The sequence below is a fragment of the Acyrthosiphon pisum genome, chromosome X, assembly GCF_005508785.2.
Source record: "Acyrthosiphon pisum isolate AL4f chromosome X, pea_aphid_22Mar2018_4r6ur, whole genome shotgun sequence".
Lineage (NCBI taxonomy): Eukaryota > Metazoa > Arthropoda > Insecta > Hemiptera > Aphididae > Acyrthosiphon > Acyrthosiphon pisum.
In genome coordinates, this window is record NC_042493.1 from 116,941,448 (window position 1) to 116,967,163 (window position 25,716).

Sequence of the window (25,716 nt, forward strand, 5' to 3'; positions counted from 1 at the left end):
CCTACATTAGTCAAAAATACAGATAGGTACATAACCTATTTGTATACATTTTAAACAATTGTATGCTGTATGATAACATTTATACAACAGTTTGGTATAGGTAATCAACTATTGACTATTTGTCAACTGAATTATATTTATTTCTAATTTTATATTATAAATAGTAAATATTATGTAAAATTATTGAGGAGACAAAACCCGTTCCATAGCATTGATTATAAATTTATAAATAATACAATATCCAATATACATAATGTATACCTATGGTATATTATTATCAAATGCGTCGTTTTTTTTTTTTATTATCAATAGAATAATGTGATTTGACCTATGTAATATAAAATGAAATTAAGATACCAAATACACGTTTTATTACTAGTAAATTGGTAGTTAGATAACGTACAGATTATTAAGGTTGTAACTTGTAGGTACGACAATGAATCGGCGTATAACAGAAGCACTAAGTATATTATTATTATTATTCATTGATGGCATTTTTACAAATTAAATACAAAATTCTAATGTAAATAACTTCTTTAATTATCAACCCATAATTATGAATGATACGTCAAAATTCGTTAAAAAAAAAATCCTATATGAATCATATTTCAAAAATATAGGTTCCCATTTGAATTTTAAAAGTTACCCCTAAAATCTCCCCTTTTTAATTAATAAAAAAAATAATTAATATCAAATTAGTTTAGAGTATATGATTCAAAGAGGTTTTCACATAGGTCATTTTTTTCTAATTTAAGTAGATCATGCTGAAATCTGCTGTCACATGAAATTTGGAACACCCTGTATATATAGGTAATTAATTTTAATTTTAATTCATAAAACATTACGGACGGTAACAAAATTCTTACATGAGGCTTTTTTCTACCTCTGAGACTGAACTGACAGTCAGTTCGTGAGAGTCAATAAATTCGTCCTGGATTTTAACACACCTATACATAATGAAAATAGTGTCTACAATTCATTTAAAATACATAAAAATCTACAATATGATTTAATAAACATTTTACTCGAAAAGTGAATTTATTTCAGTAGCCGTAAGTATAACATCTAATTCGGGTTCATCAAATTTCAATTTTGGTGTACTTGTCTCTGCTTTAAATTCTACACAACTCGCTATTTGTGGTGAACTAATGCAAACATCACTGTAGCAACACCACCATAATAAATAAAAATTTAAAAAAAATGCTAGTTGTGTCTTAAAAATAACAAAAATATGTTTTCGTTTTGAAACTTTAATAAAAATAAATAGTACCTACTATAATTTTATAAATTATAATACTACATCAGAATAACATTGTAAAATTGTAAAATATTTAACTTATCTTTCATTGTCATTTTTTTTCGACGATTTACCAGAATACGAGTTAAGCGTTTTTTGGTAACACGTTTAACATTATTTTTTTTGTTTCCCATGCTTATATTTCACTATTACAAAATAGTATGTAGGAAGTTAGGAAAATAAAATATTTCGTGTACAAAATAACAAATTAAGTCGTGAATACAAGTTCACGTGTCTCCAATGACCACGAGCAAATAATTTGTTATAAGTTTATAACTTATAATTCAATAATATACTATACATTTTATAGTATACAATATGTCAATTGTCAATATACTACAAATAATCAATGATATTATTATATTATTGTTATGTCGCCTTTATTGATAATTGCAATATTATTTATAGTTTGTCGCTGGCGGTGAGTACTTCTCAAAAACCAGTTATAAACTTTGAGGCGGTAGTTTTTGCGAGTCGGGGGTAACAAACGTTATCGAATGCTGCCGTAATAGAAACAGAGCAGCACTAGTCGGTCGTAAATTGTCTGTTTACGGCATAACACTTACAACGTTTATGACACTCTTAGATTGTAAATCAACCACTCTACAATGATTTTAGAGTAAAAACACCTATTATCGAAATGAAAGCTTACAATATTTACGAGGGCATCTCATCGGGTATTTTAATTATGTTAATTAAACTGTTTGATATAACATTTATAAAAAACGTTTATTTTTTATTTTTTAAATGGCTGTATCTTTTTTTAAACTAAATATTTTATAAAACCCCGATGAGGTGCCCTCCAAAATATTGTTTTATTCTATTTTGTTAATAGGTGTCTTAGCTCTAAAACCACTCAGGAACAAGTAATTTTGAATCTACGCTAGCGTGTTTTTAATACTAAAAAATGCCGGTGCCACGTCCTCTTAAGATATATATTATGAATGTGTATAATGTAAATTCCTAATTAGTGATTGTTATCGAGCATTAAGACAATCGACATAGGAATCGACATTTTCTTGAAGAAAATCTCAAAATGTATAATAATGCATAAACATATAAAATATGTACCTACTTGTAGTTATATATTATAAATTAAAATTAAAAATATTAAAGTGCTATAAGATCCCAACCCCAACATTTAGATGTATTTTTGTGCTGGTACTAAAGACACAAATAAGGGAATTTATGTGACAATGGTGTAGGACATAACCCCTAACCTCCCCTCTTCTTTTGTGTACACCACTGAGAGTGGATGACATTTCAATTATACACGCCTTCATTGGTTTGTTAGTTCCCTCTAACGGAAAAAAAATTATCATTTACAATCAATTCTCTACTTAATATTATAATAATAATGAAATATATAAATATATGTAATAATTTAACAAATATTGTGTATACGTTTTATTAATTTTCACTGCATGAAGCCTAAAATAGACATCAAAAATACCATACCAATTTGCCTTTAGGTGTGTTATGTTTAATTTATAGGTAATAGGTATATGAGTCATTGGTGAAACCCACCAATAAAATTAGTAATTATTAGTATTTATTCTATATAACATTGTAACTTGGATGCATTAAAGGTATAACAAAATATATTGGGTTTAAATTGTATTTCACCTTAAAGAACAGTTTTTGATAATATATATTTTGTAGTTATTCTATCCATGCATTATAGACACTAGTGTTATTTTCAATTTGAATTGAAATAAAGGGTCTAAAAGTAAGTTAAAAATTTGGCCAAAAATTGGCCATATATAATTGGTCAGAAGAGATTAACTGAATTTGTTAATAAAAAAATAAAAATAAACGTCAAGCATCTAGAAACATTTAAAAAGTTCTTAGCGCTATTGCATTGTTTCAGAAAGTTCATCCAAAGGTGATTATTATTTTAATAAAAATTTTAATAATACTGATAAATTTAATATCATAACAAATAATAACAATGTAATATTTTATTGATATACAATTTTGAACATTTAACTACCTAGTTTAAAACCTAATTCAATATTTTTTACTAACTCTGGTGTTTGTTTTTATATTTATATTTAATAGTTTTAATTTGAATTGTTCCAATAATGAATAAATTACAAATAGTCTTAATACTTTACAACTCTTTAGTCAGACCCATATTTAAGTAAAGAACCATAGTTTGGAATTTTCATCATAAAAATCATTATTTATATTATTTAAAAAGTTCAACATTGGTTTCTTTGTTGCCTGACGTCTCCTTTGAACTTTTATATACTCATAATTATGAATCATCGAGTTATTTTTTTAATATTTACACCTTAGAATTTAGATGATTAATTTTTGTTTAGCGTTTATTTATAATCTACTAACCAGTAATATCCAGGACAGAAACTTTCTAATCATTAATCAAGATTGGTGTCCCCTCATTTTGTCATTGGTCAGGTGCTGGGTTTTTTTGTGGCATATACTCTCCCTTAAGTAGGATTTTAGGTACACTGCACAGTATACCATGTGTAGTATTCAAATATTGTGAAAATACTATACAAAAAAGCAATCACAGATTTATTTATCAATAAATAATTGGATCAAATTATTAACCCACTCCATTTTTACATCTTTCTGTGAATTTATATTTTCTAAAAATGATTTGTTGTGAATTGTATTAGAATTTCTAGTTTAATGTTGGAACAAAATGTATTAACATTTGTATGCTTATTAAATAATCTCCAGTTATACAAAGATTATTTAGTCTGAGTTTGTCTAGTTTATCGACTATCGAGGTTCTACTGTTCACCAAAATTAACTCTTATACTGTACAAAACAAATATATTCCATGTATATTTCAGTTAATTCTATTTACTATTATATTTTTCTAAATAAACTTTGTTACAAATTATCAATATATATATAATTCACATTATATCATGATAATTACATTTAAAAAAGAAACCTCTTAACTTAATGTGTTAACATGAATTTTAATTTGTTACAGGTAACGTTCATCTGAAAAAAAACCTAATTGTACCATAATGGTCAACACCCATGTTAAATATTGAAGAGTGTTCAACTAACAAAGTTTTATGAGCACACTAAAAAATTAAAATAATTTAGACCTAGTAAATACGTGGTGGGAAAAGTATTGGGTAGTAATGTCTTCATTTGCACTTTGTGCTGTGCTATTTACTGGCTGTGGCGCTGAAGGGTACATTTTTGTTTGCTTGTTGAATGTCAACCACTTTTGAATCAATTAAAAGATACATTTTGTTATAATTATTAACTATGTATTTTATTTTTTAAATATTTTTAGTTTGATATTGTTTCTGTTATGAACTTTGGGAAAGTAAAAAAAATACTTTATAATATTTTGTTTTTTTTTTCACAATAATCATTGCACTTTTTAATATTTGCCAAAATAAACATGGTATATCTTTAGGATATTTCTTTAATTTATTCTACTGTTATACGTATTTTGTAGTAAATAGAAGATAGTGTTGCCTTTAATAGTTACTGTATAATGTTTATGAATTTTTTCTTGAATTTTGTATGATTGAATTGAGTCTTAATTAGTGAAAATTAAGTAAATTAATGTATGTTATTTATATTTTCCCTGGGAAAAATATTTCCCCAATTTGCCCATGACTGTATATTCTAATAATCAGCGGTTAATACGCAGAAATAATATTAGTAATATATTCATTGATGCACATTTTGATGATACAATGTATGCTTTAAAGTATGAGTATGACTATTGACTACTGCTGCACCACTAATGCAATGAATAGGATAAAAGGTTAGTAATATAATATAAAACAATACTAGATAAAATTCCAAATAGTTAAATGTTTTATTAAACATCGGTAATAACTAACCGATGATTATTTTATAATCGTCAATTCAATTGTTTTAATTATGTAATTTGTTAATACTAAAGCATTTTTCTTATATAATACACTGCAATTATAATGAATAATATTTATATTATTCTTGGACTAAAGTTTACATATTTCAATCGTTGAAACTGATGGATTTTTCAGTGCTGCCAATCCTCCAGGAATAACAATATCCAATCCTTCCTCTAAATGTTTCACTGGGATAATATTTAAATTCTCCTAAAACAAATTAAATGTTTTTAAATGACGAGCAATACCATAGATCATAAGTATGATCTTAATTAGAAAAACAAAAAATATTGATAAAAAAACCAATAACCGTTGTATACAAAATAACGATTCTGAGCAAATAATATGAACGATTCAAACTCAAAAAGAGAATATTTCATATATCTACATTGCTGAAGAATAATTTCAGAGAAACCCCATATTAAATTATCGAGCTTAAAGAAAAAAAATTTTAACTAGTCAAAAGCTTAAATACAACTAAATATTTTGAAAATAATATATCTATTACAAGTTTTATTTTTTGTAATTGCTTATATAATTATTTGAAAAAAAAATTAAATTTGTTAAATTATTTCCAAAATAATATATAAGAAAAAAAAGTATATGTAAGGTATATATTCCTATTTTTTTCACAGAGTACATAATTTTCTTACACCACACATTTTTTTTAATTTTAAATTTACTTACTCTGATATTGTTAGGTATTGTTTTTAAATCTTTCATGTTATGGTCAGGTATGATGAACGTTTTAATATTTGAGTTATAGGCCGCTAAAATTTTTTCTTTCACGCCACCCACCTTTTAAGACAAAAAATACATAATATAGAAAATTACTAATTAAAAACATTATTGAATACATTACATACAGGCAATACATATCCATTCAATGATATTTCTCCTGTCATGGCAATCATTGGCCTCAAAGGTATTTTCCAGAAAAGAGAGATTAATGCACAAACAATTGTAATTCCAGCAGAAGGTCCATCTTTTCGATTTCCTCCTGTAGGTAAATGAACATGAACACAGAAATTGTCTATGTTAACTTCGTTCTAAAAAATAAAGAATACTTTAAGATAGTAGGCTGGTGATTTTCATCGTCTGTCAACTAAAAAACATATAGTAATTTACTTTTTTTACAAACGATTGTATCCAATGCTGTGCTATTATAACTGATTCTTTTAGAGTCTGGCCAGCTAAACCAGTCAAGACTAGCCGATTTTTCTCATTACTCGAGTACAATTTAGTCGCTTCAATAATTTGAACCTTCCCACCGACTGGGGACCACGCCATTCCAATGGCAACACCTATTCTATTACAGCTTTCTTCTACCAGTGAATTTTTTACATTATATAATTCACTCTGAAAAATTCAATTTTAAGTTACAAATTTCATAAAAACATAATTTTCTTACTTACATCAAGAATATTCAATAATAATTCTGGTGTGATCACATAGTTTTTTATTATTTTATCACCATTCTCAACTATGTCTACAGCAATGTAATGACAAATAACTTCAAGTTTACGCTGTAATTCTCGTACACCAGATTCTTTAGTATATTTTTGAACTAATCAAAATCAAATACTTATATATTACATATACTGTAGATAATAATAAATTAGAAATACATACTTATATCTTTTTATAGTATTTTGCAAATAAATATCTGTAATTTATTCATATTATGATCTTTAAGTATCCTGGGAATCAAATAAATTTCTGCAATTTGCATTTTTTCTTCCTATGAAATTTAGTAAAATATTTAATAATTAAGTATTATAAACTATTTCTCTTTGTTAACATGATATACTTGTGTGTATCCTTCCAAATAAATTATTTCCATTCGATCACGCAATGTCTGTGGTATATTAGCAGCATTATTGGCTGTTGAAATGAACATCACTTGACTGACATCAAAGGGCAAGTTAACATATGAATCAACAAATGAGCTATTTTGTTCAGGATCTATAACTTCTAATAATGCGGCAGCAGGATCACCGCTTGTACCTTTATACTAATAATAAACAAGAAATGTGTACACATCAAAATATGTTGGATAATAATTCAACAATAAATAATAATTATTAATTTATAGTTATATTATTTTTATTTTTTACCATCTTATCAATTTCATCCAATAAAATTATAGGATTTTTGGTTTTTGCTTGATTAACTGCTTGAATTATACAACCAGGCATAGCTCCGACATATGTCCTTCTGTGTCCTTTAATATCTGAATAGTGGTTTATACCACCTAATGATATTCTAAAATAAAATTAATTAATTCGGTTATTAATTATAATACAATACAATTATTGTGTGTATAAAATATATTTAAATACAAGTTAGTTAGTTAAATTACCTTTTAAAAGTTCGATTTAACGAACTGGCAATAGCTTTAGCGATAGATGTCTTGCCAACACCAGGTGGCCCAATAAAACAAAGTATAGGTCCTCGTCGATCTGGGTTCAATATCTTTACAGCAATGAATTGCAGTATTCTATTTTTCACCTTTTCCATGCCATAATGGTTTGATTTCAATACCTACACAAGCATATAAAATAATTCATTTTAATTTAAAAATAATATTTTGAATAATATTTACACTTTTAGCTTTTTCCAGATCTAAAGTTTCATTTGTACGTTTGTTCCATGGTAAATTGGCAACATAACTGATATAATCTATAGATACAGAATAATCAGAATTGCTAGTACTCATAACACAAAGTCTTTTAAATTCATTCATAATCATTTTATGTATTGATGTCGGCATTCCAGAATCTCTAAGTTAGACAAATTATGGCAAAAAATAAATAAATTTAAATAAAATATTTTTAATATTTATACATATCATACTGACTTAATGGCTAATTGTATTTGATTTAATTCTTGTGAAATTGGTTTCTTGAGAAAAATACTTCTTTTCACACCATTACCATTAAGAAGTGTCGAAGGGACTGGAGCTAAACCGGTTTTTTCAGATTTTGAACATTTGTCCTCATCTGAAATACAAACAATATAGGTAATATAAAATTCTTCAAATGGCAATTAAAAAATATTCAATATTGAACTTTACGTACTAATTGTTTCTCGCTTTAACCAATTTATAACAAATCTCAATAGATTGTTTAAGCTTGTAGCTCTAAGAATTTCATAGGCATCAGCTGGAGTTAAACGTACAAAAGTTTTCAGTAAAATATCTACTGATTGATACAAGGGAGTCTTATCAAATAACATCTGTAAATTAATAAAATCATTAGGTAACGCAATAAATCAATAGATAGTTTAAATTATATTTGCTCATGCCTTCAAGGTATCTCTTGCAAATACGCTTGGTGTAGTATATGTTAAAAAGTCTTTCACCACTTTAATAAACTCAGCGTTGAGTTCATGTATTGTCTTTTCGTCACCTAAATTATGATAACATATTTAGTTAATAAATTACAGCATATATTTGAATTAGTATTAATAACCTTGGAGGATTTTAAAATTTTCAATTGTAATGATTTTATTAATTTGTAATGGCTCTTCGGAAATTTTTTCATCCAATTTAAAACGACATATTCCTTCCATGACCAAAACAAAATCTTCAGGAACAGAATCAACTTTAATTATACTTAGAACCCGACCGACTGTTCCAATTATATTTTCAGCCTAAAATGTGTAAATAATATTGATTAAGCACAAACTTTCATTTGTATCATTTAATATAAATTATTAATATATACTACCTTATCAAAATCTGATTCTGGTATTATACCAATATGCATTGATTTTGAATCACAGTTTGTTTGAACATAATTCAACAAATTAGAGCTGAAAATGTATAGTTCAATGTGTTTATTAAAATGTAATTTTATGTTTTAAACTTAATGAACTATTATTTTCACTTTCAATAGTAATCAACACAATTTTTAATGTATAGATTTCATTTAAAGGTGAACTAATTTAGGTGCTCATCCAAAATGAGATTTCAATATTTTTTATTGTTTATTTCATAAATCACAAAAACTTCAAGAATATTTTATAAAAATAACAACCATGTATGTCATCCTCATGTATTATGTATGATCTCATAACAGTATGATTTTTCAAATAAATTTGTTAATGAAAAAACTTTTAAGCTAATATTTACATCAGTACAAGTATATTGCCTTACTGCAGGCAGATTTCTAACACAAAATTATCTTTTGATCCCATGCAAGGTGTTATACATCTCCTCGGCTATTTATTTTTCTGAAAGGCAACTGCCCTAGAATCCGTTAATAGTTCATTCCTACTATAGTTTAATATACTCGCATACTTAAATATAGATTGTAAACTATAGGCAATAAGCATCCTTTAACTTTTAAGTAAGGATTTATTTTGTAATAAATCTAGAATCCAGGCTGTCGAATACAAAGTCAAATAGTAAGAAAATATAAAACCAATATATCATACCCTCAAAAATATTATGATCTATAATGTTTGTAATAGTTGATACTACTCTAAGATTGCTCAAAGATTATAAAATACTAATTTAGGTGAAAGCATTATCTATGTAGCACATGAGTCTGAAAGAAAAAATAAATATTGTACTCAAATCCTCATAAGGAGAAATGTTTCTCAAGGCAATGCTTTTATGATTTTATCTGTGCCCTAGTAGGTACCCTTAGAGAAGTCACATCAAAATCTGTTTACAGACCAGCACATGCCTGCTTTTTTTTTAATGTGCACCACAAAAAAAAAAAAATATTGCGTATGTAGGTACGCCAATGCTCACCCACCACAGCATAGCTGCAAATGACATACTAGTTTATACTAACTATTTGGATACAACAATTAAAAATATATAAAAATTAATATGGATATTGGTACATACAAATTACCGATATTAATGGCACCAAATTTTAGAGTAAAAGGTTTACTTATACAATATCATCAAGTATGATAGAGCATTAAAACCATTAAGATAAGTGACTGTCAAAAATAAATGTAAAAAAAAAATTTTTCTTATTTAGTTATCAGAAAACATTTATAAATAGAGAAATATTATTTTCTTTATTTACCTAACATAGCTAAGGCGTTCAAATTATTTCAGACAAAATTGAAGATAGATTGTTAATAATTGTTATTCTTTAGACAGCTGAAAATATCCTTTCACCAGATAATTTCTTAAGGTAGTTGACAGGAAAATTCTGAACGCTGAACACAAATTGAGGTAACTATATTATCTTTGAAATTGTAATTCTTTATAAATAACAATTACCTAACAATATTTGTAACTGAATAATTTCTGATGCATTCTTAGACTATAAATATTATGTCCTCGGCTAATATCAGTATTGTTAAATGGTTGCAGTCGTCTACCTCAAACATAATCATTATTATAGTCAATAAAAGAGAAATCTTGCATATGATTTGTTTGAGATTATAGGCAGCAGTTATATTTTTAAAATTTTTGTGCACTAAGACATAAGTAATTTCCTATATTGCCCAATAGTCGATATAATATCATAGTTCTGATGGGAGGGAGGGAATTTCAAATCCACATAGGTAATGCCGTTCAATCCCACCCATTATTTTATATTGTAATAATGTATAGTGGTGGTGAAAAACCCAAGGGGAGCGGTCCACAGACCCCTCTCAAGATAACCGCCACTGATATAAGTTTTTCTTAATTATAATTCATCTTACAGGTACAGTGCCTTACATTTGTTTACGTTCATTGATTCATTTTTAATACAAAATATGGTACCTACATATTATACATCTGTCATATTCTATCTACTAGCTTAATAGTTGAGGTTTAAAACTATTTGGTATTTAAACTAAATGTTTTATTAATATGTACCATCAAAATTTTGGCACAACTAGACCCATTTATTGGATATATTGAGCCGACCCAGTCATCTACTGGTATTCTATATATCTTATGGAACCATAACTCTACCGATTACATAAAATATACGTAATATATTATATAAATATTTGTGATAACTCTGGTTCGGATTTGAAGGCAATATAATCAATAAAAAAAGCATTTAAAATGTAAAAAAAGGCAAAAAAAGGCATTTAATTTATATAAAAAGGCAATTCATAAATATACTACAAAATAAAATAGTGAATATTTTTTAAACACTTTCAAATGCACACATTTTGAGAAAAATACAAATTAAAAATGAGCATGAATACTAAACTACATTAAGTTTATGCTATTTTGTATAAATAGATTACCTTTTTCTTTAATAAAATAGTCATAATAAATAAATAATTGTGGAATATCTTAAAAGTAGTAAAGTACAATAAGACTATAGGTATTAATTTTATTGTTTATTAATGTATAATTGCATGTACTCTTACTTGTTTTCAACTTGTAATCGAATTTTCAAAATATAACCGGGAATCAGAACTTTTCTTGCATAAATTATAGGCAGCTCGTTGGGAACATCCATATTTGCTATAAGATTAACAAAATAATAATGTCTAAATGTTTATATTGTTCCAAAATGTTATTGACATTCGTTAAATGGAAATTAATAAGAAGGTATAAAAATGAAATAAAATTATGTACGTTCAAACCACTAAGCAACTAACAACACATGAGAAAATAGATATTATATATTTTTATAATAACTTAAACTGCGTCAACAAGCAACAACAAAAATCAAAGTACAAAAAGAAATTAACAATGAACCACTTGTTAACTAGTCTGAAAAAGATTGATATATATTATTTTTTTCGCCATGTGTTATTTAGGCCTTAGGATGGATGTTGTGATACTATCGGTATGTTTACAGTACTTTCTTTCGATACGAGTACTTTTTACTTTTTGCCTATTGGTATCGACACAATGTATCGATACTTTACTTGGATCGAAAGAAAATAATATGATACACGAATAATAATAATAATAATAATATAACGACGTCATCGACTATCGAATCGAATCTAAAATCGTTAAAAAATCTAAAATCGTATATCCAGTTTTCTCCTACTCACCAGCTCAGAAACTTTAAACATATATCTAAGCATTTACTTGGTATTTAATCAAAAGAAAATATCGATATTTACGCATATCGATACTAGTTTTTTATTTTTAAATATTTTATGGATAATCTTATATTATAATAATTATTATTATTAATTATTATTGATGTTACATATAAAATCATAAAAATTCTAAAAATATTATAACAATATTAAAACCAACATTTTTCAGATGTCTTTGCACGCCGTCTGAAAGAATTGAACGGGACGTTAACGCAGCTTCTGCGACAGGGTACTCTGCACAACCGTTCGATTCCGACGACGTCATGGAGTAAAGAAACAGCATACACCGCACATATGGCAACCACGGTAGTTGTAGATATACCTTATACCGTTATAGTGTAAAATAATTTTTGTAAGATAATTATTCGCCACATACGATAATTTTTTAGATATTGTACGATGTATCCATCAAATGAGGATTGAGGTTGCCGCTCAGTGACCGACACGTCTGCCATGTTGTGTAATCTGTTCGTTACATTATAATAAAATACATTCAAATCAACTGACTTTACTGTGGTTTTGTCTTTTGTTCCGCGACTGTTGGCTTGCTTGAGTAACATCTCCTCCGCGATATCAGTTATCAGAAAACACATTGCTCGTACTCGTCAAATAACGTGCGCATTTTCCTCGTTAATATTTCTTTGCGGAAAAAAATAAGCGTCCGTCTAACTTCGAGTGCGCATATTATTACTCGCCGTCGTTGTGCCGTCACATCTGAGCGCGTTTTCCGTTTTCCGCCGTCGTTCATTACCCGCCGACGGTCACGTCGACGTATTATATCACGGACGCGCGTCCATATTTGGCGTCGTCAAACAGGTAGGTACTGCCCACGACTTGGTATCTCATATGATACCGTTGAAAAACTACTGCTGTAGCATTAGGGTCCATTTTTGGTCGATACTATTACTATAGCGGTACTATACATATTATTGTGAATTCAGTGTCCCCTGACATCACCAAACGGAAATACTGCTACAGCAGTACTTTTTATGATTGTGAACCGTCAATGCGTTAATTGCATTTCTTCATGTCATTTTAATATTTTTGAGTATTTTTTCAGAGTTTATTTGAACAATATTATAGTAGCTAAGACATCCAAGCCCAGGACTTGATAAATACACAATTTAAAATGACAGCCAAATTTGAATATACAAAATTGTGTTATGGAGAAATGTTTCAAGTATTAAAATCCTTACGCCAGTAAGTAGCAAGTGATTTAAACTGCCAGATAAAACATTAGTGACAAACGTTTGTTTTTAGACATGAGCTTTTTTGTGACATTAAATTGGAAACAGATGATGGGACAATAATATTTGGACATAAAGTGATATTAGCATCGGCTAGTCCATATTTCCATGCAATGTTCACAAATTTTGCTGAAAAGAACAAAGATCATGTTGTTATAAGACAATTAGATTCTATTATCTTACAACTATTAGTAGAATTTATTTATTCCGGAACAATCATGATAACCAAAAAAAAATGTACAGGTAATAATAAACAAACTTTGATTTTGTTTAAGACAAAAACATGTTATTTCATTTTTTATTATTTATTTATCAAGGATTTGTTAGCAGCAACTAATCTCTTGCAGTTAAACGATTTAAAAGATACATGCTGTGATTTTATTCAAAAACAACTGCATCCTACAAATTGTCTTGGTATAAAAGCTTTTGCTGATGTTCACAGCTGTACAAAATTATTATCAAGTTCAGAATTGTACATTAAACAATACTTTTTGTATGAAATATTTTTTATGATAATGATACTTTAAGGAAATTGTCTTATATTATGTTATTGTTATAGTTTGATTCTTAGAGAAGTGGTTGAGACTGAAGAGTTCCTATCCTTATCATCTGAAGAGTTAGTTAAGTTGATCTCTTTTGATGAGCTTAACGTGTCATCTGAAGAAGAAGTAAGCAAACTAAAATTGATTATTATTTATTTTTGTATTAGGGAATGAAATATTAAACTACTTGCATAAATAATATATATATTTTTTTAATTAGGGCACAGATTTATTGTTTCTCTAATATGTATCTATTTGACAGAAAGGATGTCTTAAAACATTCTATTTTAATGATCTCTAAATACTTAAAAAAAAACACTTCTAAAATTTGTATTTAAGTTTAAAGTGGTTAGGTTAGGTAGGTTAGATATTTAAATGTTTGTTACAGCCAGGATAAATTGTATTAATGCTAACGTTAATATTTAAACCTATAATTTTCTTAGAGTTCTTTGCAAAAAGTAAACACGTAAGTTCTGAATCATTGAAAATAAATGCAACTAAATTTATTGCTATTTATTTATTTTATTTATTTTATTAGTCAGACGGGCTTGGCCCTTTTTGACATTCCAATACATATTTTTTATAACAGAAATGTTTAGAATAAAGAGAGAAGAAAAAAAAATTAAATTTATACACCTATAATACATGAATACAGAATAACAATAACTTATGTTGAAAATATATACATTAATAATTTAGCAATAGGTATTTCAATATACCTGTCGATAAATTTGAATGAATTGACTTAGCTAGGTAGACAATACTTCAAAAAAACATTCAATAGTCATCTACATCAAAGTTCTATTAATAAGTTTATTTATTTTTTTAGGTATTTGAATGTGTTCTTCGTTGGGTTAAACATGAATTGGATTCAAGAAAATGTTTTTTACCTCAACTAATGGAGCATGTTCGTTTAGCATTTACATCGGAAAATTATATAACTCAAAAAGTACTGAAGGAACCAATTCTTAATAATTGCCCTAAATGTAAGTTTAAATTTTTTTGTTTAAATATGCCTATATTGAATGCATTTATATAATTTATGTTTTTATAATTAATAAAGGTAAAGAGTATATAAATGAGGTTTTACATTTTCATTTTCCTAAAAGACATGAGTCAGATCAAGTTATCCCTATTCCAGAACGCATCCGGTATAAGCCTAGACTTGAAGATAAAGTATGATTCCAATTTAAATTATTTCTCTTTCAAATATTTTATTGATTTCATTTTTACAGGTTATTCTAGTAGTTGGTGGAATTGGGACAAAATATTCAGATTCTACTGAATGGTACGACCCAAAAGTCAGCCAATGGAAGTTAATGGCAAAAAAACCAACTAAGCGTGTTCTAGCCAGTGTAGCTGTATCAAAAGATAATCTTTTCTTTGTTGTGGGTGGTTATGGTTTGGGATCGTATCTTCGGTCTGGTTTTGTGATAGATTTATTTTCAGAATCACCTAGTAAACGAATTGATGACATGTTAGTCAAAAGAGCTAAATTAGGAGTTGGCGTGATAAATAAAAATCTGTATGCTGTAAGTTGTGTTGAAATATAATTTACATTTATTTAGTTATTTCTATTACAAATGATATACATTTTATAATAAATTCCAAGGTTGGCGGATTTGATGGTACTAATTGTTTAAATAGTGCCGAAGTTTTTGACGACAGTACTAAAAAATGGCGTATGATATCTAGTATGTCTACTAGAAGAGGCGAATTTGGAGTCGGAGTTCTGAATAATCTTTTATATGCGGTAAGCTAATATTTTATTACAAGATTTACAATTTTTAAAGGAGCATACAACACACAAAAAAAATGTCTTTAAATTATTATGCTAAATCATGAGGGCTGGAACTACTAAAAACGATTTTGTCAATTTTTTGATGAGGTTTTGGGATATCTAGAATAACCACGTAACATCACTGTGCCAGACTCTGCATAATCGCTTATCATACGCATGTAAAAATACTTTACAAAATGATTTACTAATATTAAAAATACTTAAAAGAGATATTTTAGCTACGTACATATTATATTTTACCTAGTTGCATCGGTGCTTCACATTGTTTTATTTTGATAAACATTTAGATATAAGGTTGGAAATTTATCTATAGTATTATACACATAATTTTCTCGTGTGTTTAATATTTAAGCACCAATCCTTGGTTCCGCTAGCCTTTGAGATAATAATGAAACTCGGCAAATCACTTTATTATGGTTCGTTGTGCAACTATACTATATTTAATCTTGGTCTAGCCCAATGATGCCACGCTTAAAATTTAAAATTCTTTCCAATTAAAAAAAATATATTCTTGTGTTTTGTGCTCCTTTAATATGTTTCTTATAAGTTATAATTGTAAAAACAATTCCCCCTAGAAAAAATTACAGAATAAATTTCCAAAATAAAAATATTTTGATAAATTTAAAATTTAAACCAACTTTGATAATATACTTGTATTATAAATATTTGATTAACTAGTTACGCAATAAAAGATTTAATTATTACATCAGAAACTGACTTTTTTTGTAATGAACATCATATAGATATTTGTAGGATTTATGTGTATCTGAATTGAGCAATATATAGATACACATAAATCCTCCTATAATACTATAATATAGGGAATAACAAAACTAGATTTCATAATACTTAATATAAAAAATAATCTAATTAATGTTATAACTTATTGATATTGTTAACATTTGAAAACAATAATACCATATAGGTATATAAAAGTAAATTAAATTTTTGTTCATTGTATATTTTAACAATAATAAATATAGCTTAATAGTATAGTTTTCATTAAATCTTGATTCTTTATTATTAGATCAAGCTTTATTTTGAATTTCTAATTAGGGAATTGTTGAATTTTTACAATATTTAAGTATAATAATTAATAATAATAATAAATATAAATTTTCAACTAAATAAAAATATGTTGTAATTATTCAACTTTTCATAAACATTAATTCACTTGTTGAAAAATACTTTGCAATTTTCTTCTACTCAAAGTTTTTTTTTTCTTTTCATCCGATTTTTATTCCGCTAATAGTTTTTATTCAATTGTATAGGTAGGAGGTAGTGATTTTATGTCAGGAGAGGTGTTCAACTCTGTTGAATGTTATCATCCCAGTCTTGATGCATGGAGACCAGTCGCAGAAATGTGTAAACGTCGACGTGGTGTGGGTGTAGGAGTTTTAGATGGCGTCCTGTATGCTGTAGGTGGTCATGATGGATCAGAAACTCTGAAAAGTGTAGAAGCATACAGACCAAGTACAGGAGTTTGGACTACAATGGCAGACATGAATTTGCCTCGGAAATTAGTTGGTAAATACTTGTATAACAATTCAAAATTATTTTATAAAACAATGAATTTGAAATGTAACACAATTAAATTAAAATGTTAATATAGGTGTAGTTGCATTAGAAGGATTATTGCATGCAGTCGGTGGACGTGACGATTCTTTTGTTTTTAATTCTGTAGAAGTTTATAATCCCATCACCAATACTTGGACCATGCTAGGCGCGCCAATGAATGTACAACGGTGTTGTGTGGAAGTAGCAGCCATTAATAGACCACCTAATTTAAAAATTAGTACAAATGATTTTTTTGTTGTTACAACAGGTATATAAATATATATTTTTAATGTATCATAATAAATTAATTGTTTTTCTATTCATTTTACAGTTTTTGAATGTTTTATTAAAAGTTAAATGTAGGATATAAATTGACTAAAAATAAAATAAACAAGGTTTAATATTTACTTAATGGTACCTATACTTTTATGTACGAAAGTGTAAAATAATATATACATATTTTTTTTCTTTTTGTTTTCAAGATCCCAGTCAACATGTTAGTACAATTATTTCAGCACCCATTTGATTTAATTATAGACATTTTATATTATCTAACAACTTATGACTATCATCCAGAAATACTTCAGAAAGATATATTGTTTTAGTATTGTAATATTCTATTATATTTATGTGTACTTTTAATGAATAATAATGTTTTATATGTTTTGATTTAAAATAAAAATTTACATTATATGAATATTGAATTTAATATAATATGAATGATTAATCGAAGGAAAAGCTAACTAAATAATTATTTAATTAAATATATTTATTTTGCGCTCTCAAAATTACTTTAAAACTAGCAGAATCTCAAGTCTACAAATCAATATATTTGTTGTTAAATAGAAATTAAAAATAATAATAATTTAATAATATAAAACACATCCGGACACATTCAGAGAAAAATGTTGATAGTGAAATTAGAAACTGTTTTTTAAGCACAGTTGAACGTTTTTATTTATGTAAAGGGGCAGCATGGGACCTATTTTTGGGCCTGGAAAATATTTTTTACCAACCTATATTAGCTTATCAGCTGATTGTTTCAGGGTTAACATAGAGTCATAAACTTGAAAAAAAATAATGTATACTTTGATCTATCAAATATTTTATAATGTTAACAATTAGATACGTATTTGTTAACAACCACCCAAATATTATATTTATGGTATATTTTTATATAAATTAACTCACTAGTTTATAATATTATACGTGGACATTATGACAACTGTGGGTTTTGGAAGCCTAATCAATGATTCCACAATTTATTTTTATTGATTTGTGAAAAAAAAAATGTACGCTCTCCTTATATTTTTAATTTTATTATATAATTAAATTATATATTATAATACGATTTGTATTTTGTATAATCTTATTTAATCGTAAATTGTCTTAGTAATAAGTATTTGCTGGAAGATCTCTTGTGCATGATATAAATATATGGTCATTTGATCTCTAAATTCTTAAATGCATTTTAAAAATCTCTTTATTATACATACATATATGCACCCATGACAAAATTTTTAAATGTACAGTGTTCTGAGTACTATGATCCAGTATCCCAACCACATTTTTTCTGTTAGAAAGTTCCAATCAACAAATCTATGGGCAGATTCTAAGCGGAGCGAAAGAATGTATTTGTTTTATAATGTCTGGGATCAAAGCTAAGTTAATATTATATAATATGTAGGTATGCATCACATCCAGTAGCGGATTTAACGGTCGTTTAGTCGGCAAATGCCAACAGGGCCCCACCTAAATTGTGCACTGAGGCCCACCTAAATTATATAGTTGATTTTTTTTTAATTTTAACCCAAAAAAAAGTATATTACAATACTTATCTGTGAAATGGGGGTAAGTATGTTACTGATACATTTTGTAGATTGCTCCTCTTATTGATTTGCCAACTTTCTTTGAACCCTTAAATCTGCCACTGATCTCATCTAATATAATATAAGATGCATATTTACATATTCTTATAATAAGTTTTACAATAATAATTATGCAATAATAATATTATATTATAAGTTATAACATTAAATGTATTATAACATGATGGACATCGTATACATCTACATTACCAAAAATCTGCAGTGGATATGATAAAATTCCCCAATAAAAATTATAATATGCATATTGCAACAGAAGACAAAAAATGACGAACAGATAAACGATTTTAAAAACAAAGAATCACTGTGAACCGAAACTACGTTACGCAGGAACTTTAATAACACGATCAAAGATTAATCAAAAAACAATATATCACTTATCTCAGGTTCATTCGTAAAAACAGTAAGCGTAGGTACCAGGAGACGCACTAAGTATATTATGTATAAAACAACATAATATATTTAATTTAAAAATTGATACAACAGAATGCACTGTAAACACAAACCGTAATCATAAACACAAAGTAATGATTAAATATTTAAATCTAATGAAAATGTTATAAAAACACAATGCTCATCATATAAAATCATTTTAGATGACAATGTTTAAATAAATACTATTGACGACAAAGATCACATACGGAATAACGAAACCTTATACCCTTTTTATTACACAATAAAATTAATGTTAATGTTTAATAATCATAATTTTTCAAGTTGTTATGAAATCAAAAAAAGAAAATGTAAAAATAATATAGCGCCAGATTAGACCAACCACTACATGAACATTAGCAAACATAATTAGATATATAATTAAAATATACTACTATGACTATTGTAATAGCATAATAAAATAAGTACATAACTAATTAATTTAAGTACCAATAATAGAGTACTTACCTACCCATTATTATTGAATTATTATTGTAGCGAGCTGTGACTATCTTACCAAATAACTTATCTAAATCTCATTCTAATACATACGTAATCATATAATATACGCGCCGCGTAAACATAAATATAATTGTATAAATAATAGTGACATAAATATAATCGCTCGCGTAACATTAATAATTTATAATAATAATAATATCGATGGTACCGCGTATACAGCGCGTACCTAGCTAATAATATCGAGCGCGTGACCATGAACGGCGTGTGACAATAGATAATATATAAATAGTTCTAAATATTATAAATTAGGATTTATGCTGTTATATTAAATAACACCACAAATGTACAACAACAGTAGATATTTGTTAAACATCCGACGTGTCGCGTGTGCAAGCGTGTGACTATTTCACGCTAGGCCTAACCGCAAGATGACCATGTATGGTCATGTGAAATTATAGAAGGGACAGGGACAGAGGCCCATCGAGGAGAGCTGCTGGACAAGCGTTCATCAGACGAGCAACAAGCCTCAAACTGAACAGTCAACCAGCTAAATACTAGTCACAACTCGTTATCTTACAGTTAATTATTAAATATCTGGACTTGGAACATTTTGTCAACATAATTATTATACTTGAGTATAAAATAAATACAATCATTACAATTCATTTTCGTGATTTTATTCAATTACTTCCATCAATTCAACTGCAGTTGTGAGCACGTTACACTAATTTGAAAAACCTTCAACCTTTTTTTCAACCTTCATATAATGTGTTTCACGAGATACAGATAATATTAGATATTGCAACTGAAAGGCCATTCAGACGTCCCGTGGCCGACGAGCAGATACGAGAGACGATCCACAATAGTACAAGAAGATAATTGTTTTAAAAGCCTGTAGGCTAGAAAGGTAAGGATGCAACCAGAATGCTATAGATGAATTAATTCAACTTATACCGGATGCGTTGCATGACACAAAGTTGATAGCATACCTATTTATTTTGTCTTGCCTCTAATTATACTGCTCTGATAGGGACAAAAATACAAAATACCAGATAATGTGGACGAATGCTGTCAATCGCCTGTTTGCCAAACCAGGCATATAACGGAAGAATACACCTCTAGTCAAAGGTGGGCGTTAAAAAGTTAACGTTAAGTTTTATTTTATATTACTATATCAGTATACAATATAAAAACAATCCAATACAAAAACACAAACATTTCTGTTCTTTTTCTTGGTTGTAAAATATATATTATGCTAGTTGCAATTATAAATATGTTTAATAAAATTAATAATTTTAAATTACAAATTGACGATCGTTATGTTTTAATGTTATATAACTTATACATTATAATATATATGAAGGTTATGTACTCATCTTCACGTACAAGAATAGTAAGTTCCTATACGAAAGTAGCAGGTAAACAATTACATACATTAGTTTCTACAACTGTGATGTGTTAATTCCTACACAAATATAAAAATGAGATGTGTAGTTCCTACACGGTAAAAAAAAATGTTAGGTTAGATTTTTATTAGAAATTATAATCATCATATATATTTATTTTTGAAAATGCGTTATGCGATTTTTATTATCTTTTATAACGACCATATATTTATTTATTTATGAACGTTTACTATGTGATTTTTTATTATTTTTTTCTATTTTTATCTATTTTTTTAGATTGATAAAGTTATGTCTAACAGTGGAATACTAATTATTGAAGACACCGGAATAACTGTTCAAAAAGATAGATATACACTAACACGAAAAAAAAAATTAAAATATTTATGGCTTATATCGTGTTTGTATAAAAATAATATTATAGCATATTTTCAACGAAACGAAACAAATTGGTAACGGCGCGGGTGGTGGTTTTCGTAGGACCATCAATCTGATCATGAGAGAAATGATACAGACCGAACGGTTTTAGGTCAAGTCACTGGAAAGCGTACAAAACATATTATTATTGTTATTTTACTAATATATGTATAATAATTTGTATAATGTATATTGTACATAGTATAATATGCATATAGAGTCACAGAACGTAGTTATACGATATACTATATTGTATGTTTAATATATAGACAGAAGATGACGTTCCATAAACAAACATTATAACAATATTTGGACTTCGAGTATTTTTGTCAAGCCATATTGCCATATTGCTTCATAATTGATGAAATAAACACAATTAAACAGTTCATCTTCGTAAATTATTTCAAATACTTCCATCAGTTCATCTGCAGTTGTGAGCACGTTACATTATTATATTATAAAACTATTATGTATAGTATAGTATTGAGTATGTACCTATTATAATATGAACGTTTAAATATGTTCCTGGTACTAGAAACTCATAAGTCATAAATTATTGTTTGAACTTGCCACAATAATTGTAAATTTATAATCATGAATAATAATATGTGCGCATATTTTCGTTTTATTATTTTAACGCATAACAACTGCATAATATACATGTTTCATACGTTTTTAGAGCATTAAGTCTCGAGTTCTAAATTAAAAATTATTATTATTATTATTATTATTCGCACGGTGCCGTCCCGTCGGCGGACGACCGAGTGGCGTGTGAAATTGAAAGGTGCGTACAACTCGTTTTATTTCGGTCACACACACGTCACGCACATATTATTATATATTATATATATATATATACACATTATACCTATATCTGTGTATCTTATATACCTACGTGTATACGGCGGCTAACGTCATTATGTGCAGCCAGCGACCGTGCGAGAGTGTGTGCGCGTGCATTAAACACAATATTATATAGTTACGGGTGCCTATAATATCGGTGTATATAAGTATAATATAATATGTAAGATTTGTGCCGGCGTACAAGTGTCGATTCGGATGTCTTAATTATCACTTTGGTATTGCGTCAACGCGCGCGTCAAAGAATATGAGGATAAAATTCGGCTTTTATTCTTTCGTTTCCTTCTCTCTTTCGCCTGTGTTTATATATATTTAATATTATTATATACCTCCGCGCGCCAAAAGGTCACCGGCTGGGCTGGGGGCCATTGTGTGCGGCCGCCGCCGCAGTCGCACGATAGGAACAACGCGACGTGCGTATATACCTACATAAACCGAACGGTATATACTATATATATACACGGGTAAGCCACCCTACCTATGTGTATAGTATGTGTATAGAGGTGCCTACATAAATAATATACGACGCAACGAAATAGTTACGAGACACACCACACTACTGATGCACCATCACGTATGGTAAAATAAAAAGATAATAACTCGGCAGAGCGGAAATCGCCCAATCATGGTACCCCGCCCCCCCCCCGCTCTGATCGTCGCGAAAGATTATATAATATGCGTAGAATGTAGGCACCAGGTAGATCGTATAGGTAGGCAGATGTTAAAAAAGCTGTCTATGACATCAGGGCTAAAAGTTTATTAAGATACCTTTTGAATACTTTATTAGTATACTACACCGTATATTATGATATTATTATGTCTTGTGTCTTGTATTCGTATAGTGTTGTAGATAGATCTACATATTATAGATCTATATCATCGGATATCCTACAAATATGCATTGCCCCCACAACCCAGGACGTCTAATCTAAGCTGTTAAACTAGGTCGACTATTTAATAAATTTGAATACCACAAGACGTATACTTATGCACGTCACTTGTCACCACCAATGTATATTTCATCTACAGAATTTGTCGTTATAAAATGATATAGGCTAACGGGGCCACGGATGAGCAGATTAACAAATTTAAAACTTGTATATAGAAAAATGAAGTGATCTTCAATATATTATTTTATTCATTGAGTTAAAAATCATCATTTAGATAACAATAATGATGAGGCTTATAATATGTTATATGTTGTTCAAGTACACTCATTCCATAAGGTTTTGTCTTCAAAGAACGTATAAAAACCTGCATGTGACATCACGATTTCCATTATATTGGGTGGCCACCTAGGATTCTTTTCCCGACCCCGTTTCGACCGATTCAAAGGAGCTGGATACCATTATATATGTTGCTCAACCCCACTCGATTCGTGATGAAGCGTAAATCGTTAAGTCCATAATTCCAGCGTGGGGGTGAAATAATGTCAAACCGTTTAAGTGGACGACGTTCTCGCGGTTGAGGATGCACACGCAAAATATTCCTCTCCATATACCTACTTATTACTCGTGTTACCTGAGTTGTGTATTAAATATATATATAATTGTTTATATGATAAATGGTGTTCGCGTCACGGGCAACAACAGAAACCGTTTATAAGTATACACATGCGAGTTCTCACGTGGACGGACTTTTGGTATATTATTCGCTGTTATCCCAATAATAATAATAATAATAATAATAAGGATCATAATTTAATAAAAACATAACAGCCAAACGATATAGGGCACGCATTATTGCAAATTGTACCATTGTGACCACTATGACTTGGCACAACCCGCGACTCTCTCTCTGTATAATAATATTATTCGCATAGGTACCTACAGTATAATAATACATATATTATCCTTTCGCCATCCGACTTTCGAATGACCGTGATCGAAGCTGATCACGCACACATTCACGCGATGACATGACTGCTGGCCAACGGTCGCAGCGCATCAAACAGGGTCATTATATTATCATTATTAATATATTATAACGTTTTTATTATTGTTTATATTGTTTGTTTTTTCGTAAAATAAAATAAAAACATTCAATATATTATATACCTACCTACGTTGAAATAAATATTATTTGTTCTAATCATTGATTAAACCGTTTCCATAATGCGTTTCAAGATCGTGCGCATACATGGTGTTTTAATATTATTGTCATATATTATTACGGTAGAGGTCATTATCGTGCGCGATTGATAAAACACGTCGTCTCGACGTTTTAATAACGCGTAATATTATAACATCGTAACTTTGTATTATACGCGACGGTCATACATCGACACGTCCATCTGAGATATTTCCGAGGACTGACGCGGAGGTTTGGACAAAAAAAGAAACGACTTTGGGTTTGCGTTCGTGTAAAACGCGTATTCTGGCAGCAAGATAGTCGTGTAAAAAAAAAAGAAGGCGGCTTCTTAAATAAAAAATAAAATCTAAAAAGACACGTAAAAAAAAAACTGGAGCAGATAAAAAACGATCGAGAAATCCTTTGAATGTCGACGTCTTGTGCGGCGACAAACACGTGGGTCTTATATTGTGTATAATATGTATGTTCAACACATATAAACGGCAGCGCGTCCAGAATATTATTTTCTATTGGCGATTGAAATTGATAAGATGTAACGGGGACGCTGTGTATCATTTGTATATTATTTTACATGTTCCCCGTTACAGACCCACCCCCCGCAGGACTGATAATTGATAAGCTTTCAATCGCCAATAACATATAGTGCACCCACGTGATTTATATATATATATATATATAATATATACGTCGAGCAACACACGAAAGAAGTTCGCGTATATTATAACATTTAGCCTTCACACCCTCCCCACCACACTTAGGGTACCGGTATAATACTATAATACGTGTGCGTGACGCCACCATATTAGTATA

The 25,716-nt window shown here is 28.6% G+C and overlaps 4 protein-coding genes across 4 annotated transcripts; 1 reads left to right on the top strand and 3 right to left on the bottom strand.

The window, feature by feature from the left end:
* Nucleotides 1–5,205: 5,205 nt before the first annotated feature.
* LOC100574832 (lon protease homolog 2, peroxisomal-like) lies at nt 5,206–6,465 on the bottom strand. Its single transcript, XM_029485762.1, has 4 exons — nt 6,304–6,465; nt 6,042–6,224; nt 5,863–5,973; nt 5,206–5,385 (listed from the first exon to the last, which is right to left on the bottom strand). The coding sequence occupies exons 1-4, from the start codon at nt 6,463–6,465 to the stop codon at nt 5,266–5,268; spliced, it is 576 nt and encodes a 191-aa protein (XP_029341622.1). The 3' UTR covers nt 5,206–5,265.
* Nucleotides 6,466–6,958: 493 nt separating this feature from the next.
* Nucleotides 6,959–8,412, bottom strand: LOC115033013 (lon protease-like). Its single transcript, XM_029485442.1, has 6 exons — nt 8,256–8,412; nt 8,036–8,177; nt 7,781–7,958; nt 7,538–7,719; nt 7,350–7,440; nt 6,959–7,189 (listed from the first exon to the last, which is right to left on the bottom strand). The coding sequence occupies exons 1-6, from the start codon at nt 8,410–8,412 to the stop codon at nt 6,959–6,961; spliced, it is 981 nt and encodes a 326-aa protein (XP_029341302.1).
* Nucleotides 8,042–11,609, bottom strand: LOC107885027. The gene is made up of 5 exons (XM_029485443.1): nt 11,518–11,609; nt 8,907–8,991; nt 8,649–8,829; nt 8,256–8,585; nt 8,042–8,177 (listed from the first exon to the last, which is right to left on the bottom strand). The coding sequence occupies exons 1-4, from the start codon at nt 11,607–11,609 to the stop codon at nt 8,476–8,478; spliced, it is 468 nt and encodes a 155-aa protein (XP_029341303.1). The 3' UTR covers nt 8,042–8,177; nt 8,256–8,475.
* A 1,727-nt stretch (nt 11,610–13,336) lies between these two features.
* Nucleotides 13,337–20,692, top strand: LOC100574924 (kelch-like protein 2). The gene is made up of 11 exons (XM_008189699.2): nt 13,337–13,407; nt 13,468–13,645; nt 13,772–13,947; nt 14,014–14,122; nt 14,826–14,982; nt 15,060–15,172; nt 15,232–15,528; nt 15,609–15,749; nt 17,069–17,324; nt 17,410–17,542; nt 20,593–20,692. Exons 1-11 carry the CDS (start codon nt 13,337–13,339, stop codon nt 20,690–20,692), a joined length of 1,731 nt encoding a protein of 576 aa, XP_008187921.2.
* Nucleotides 20,693–25,716: the final 5,024 nt, after the last annotated feature.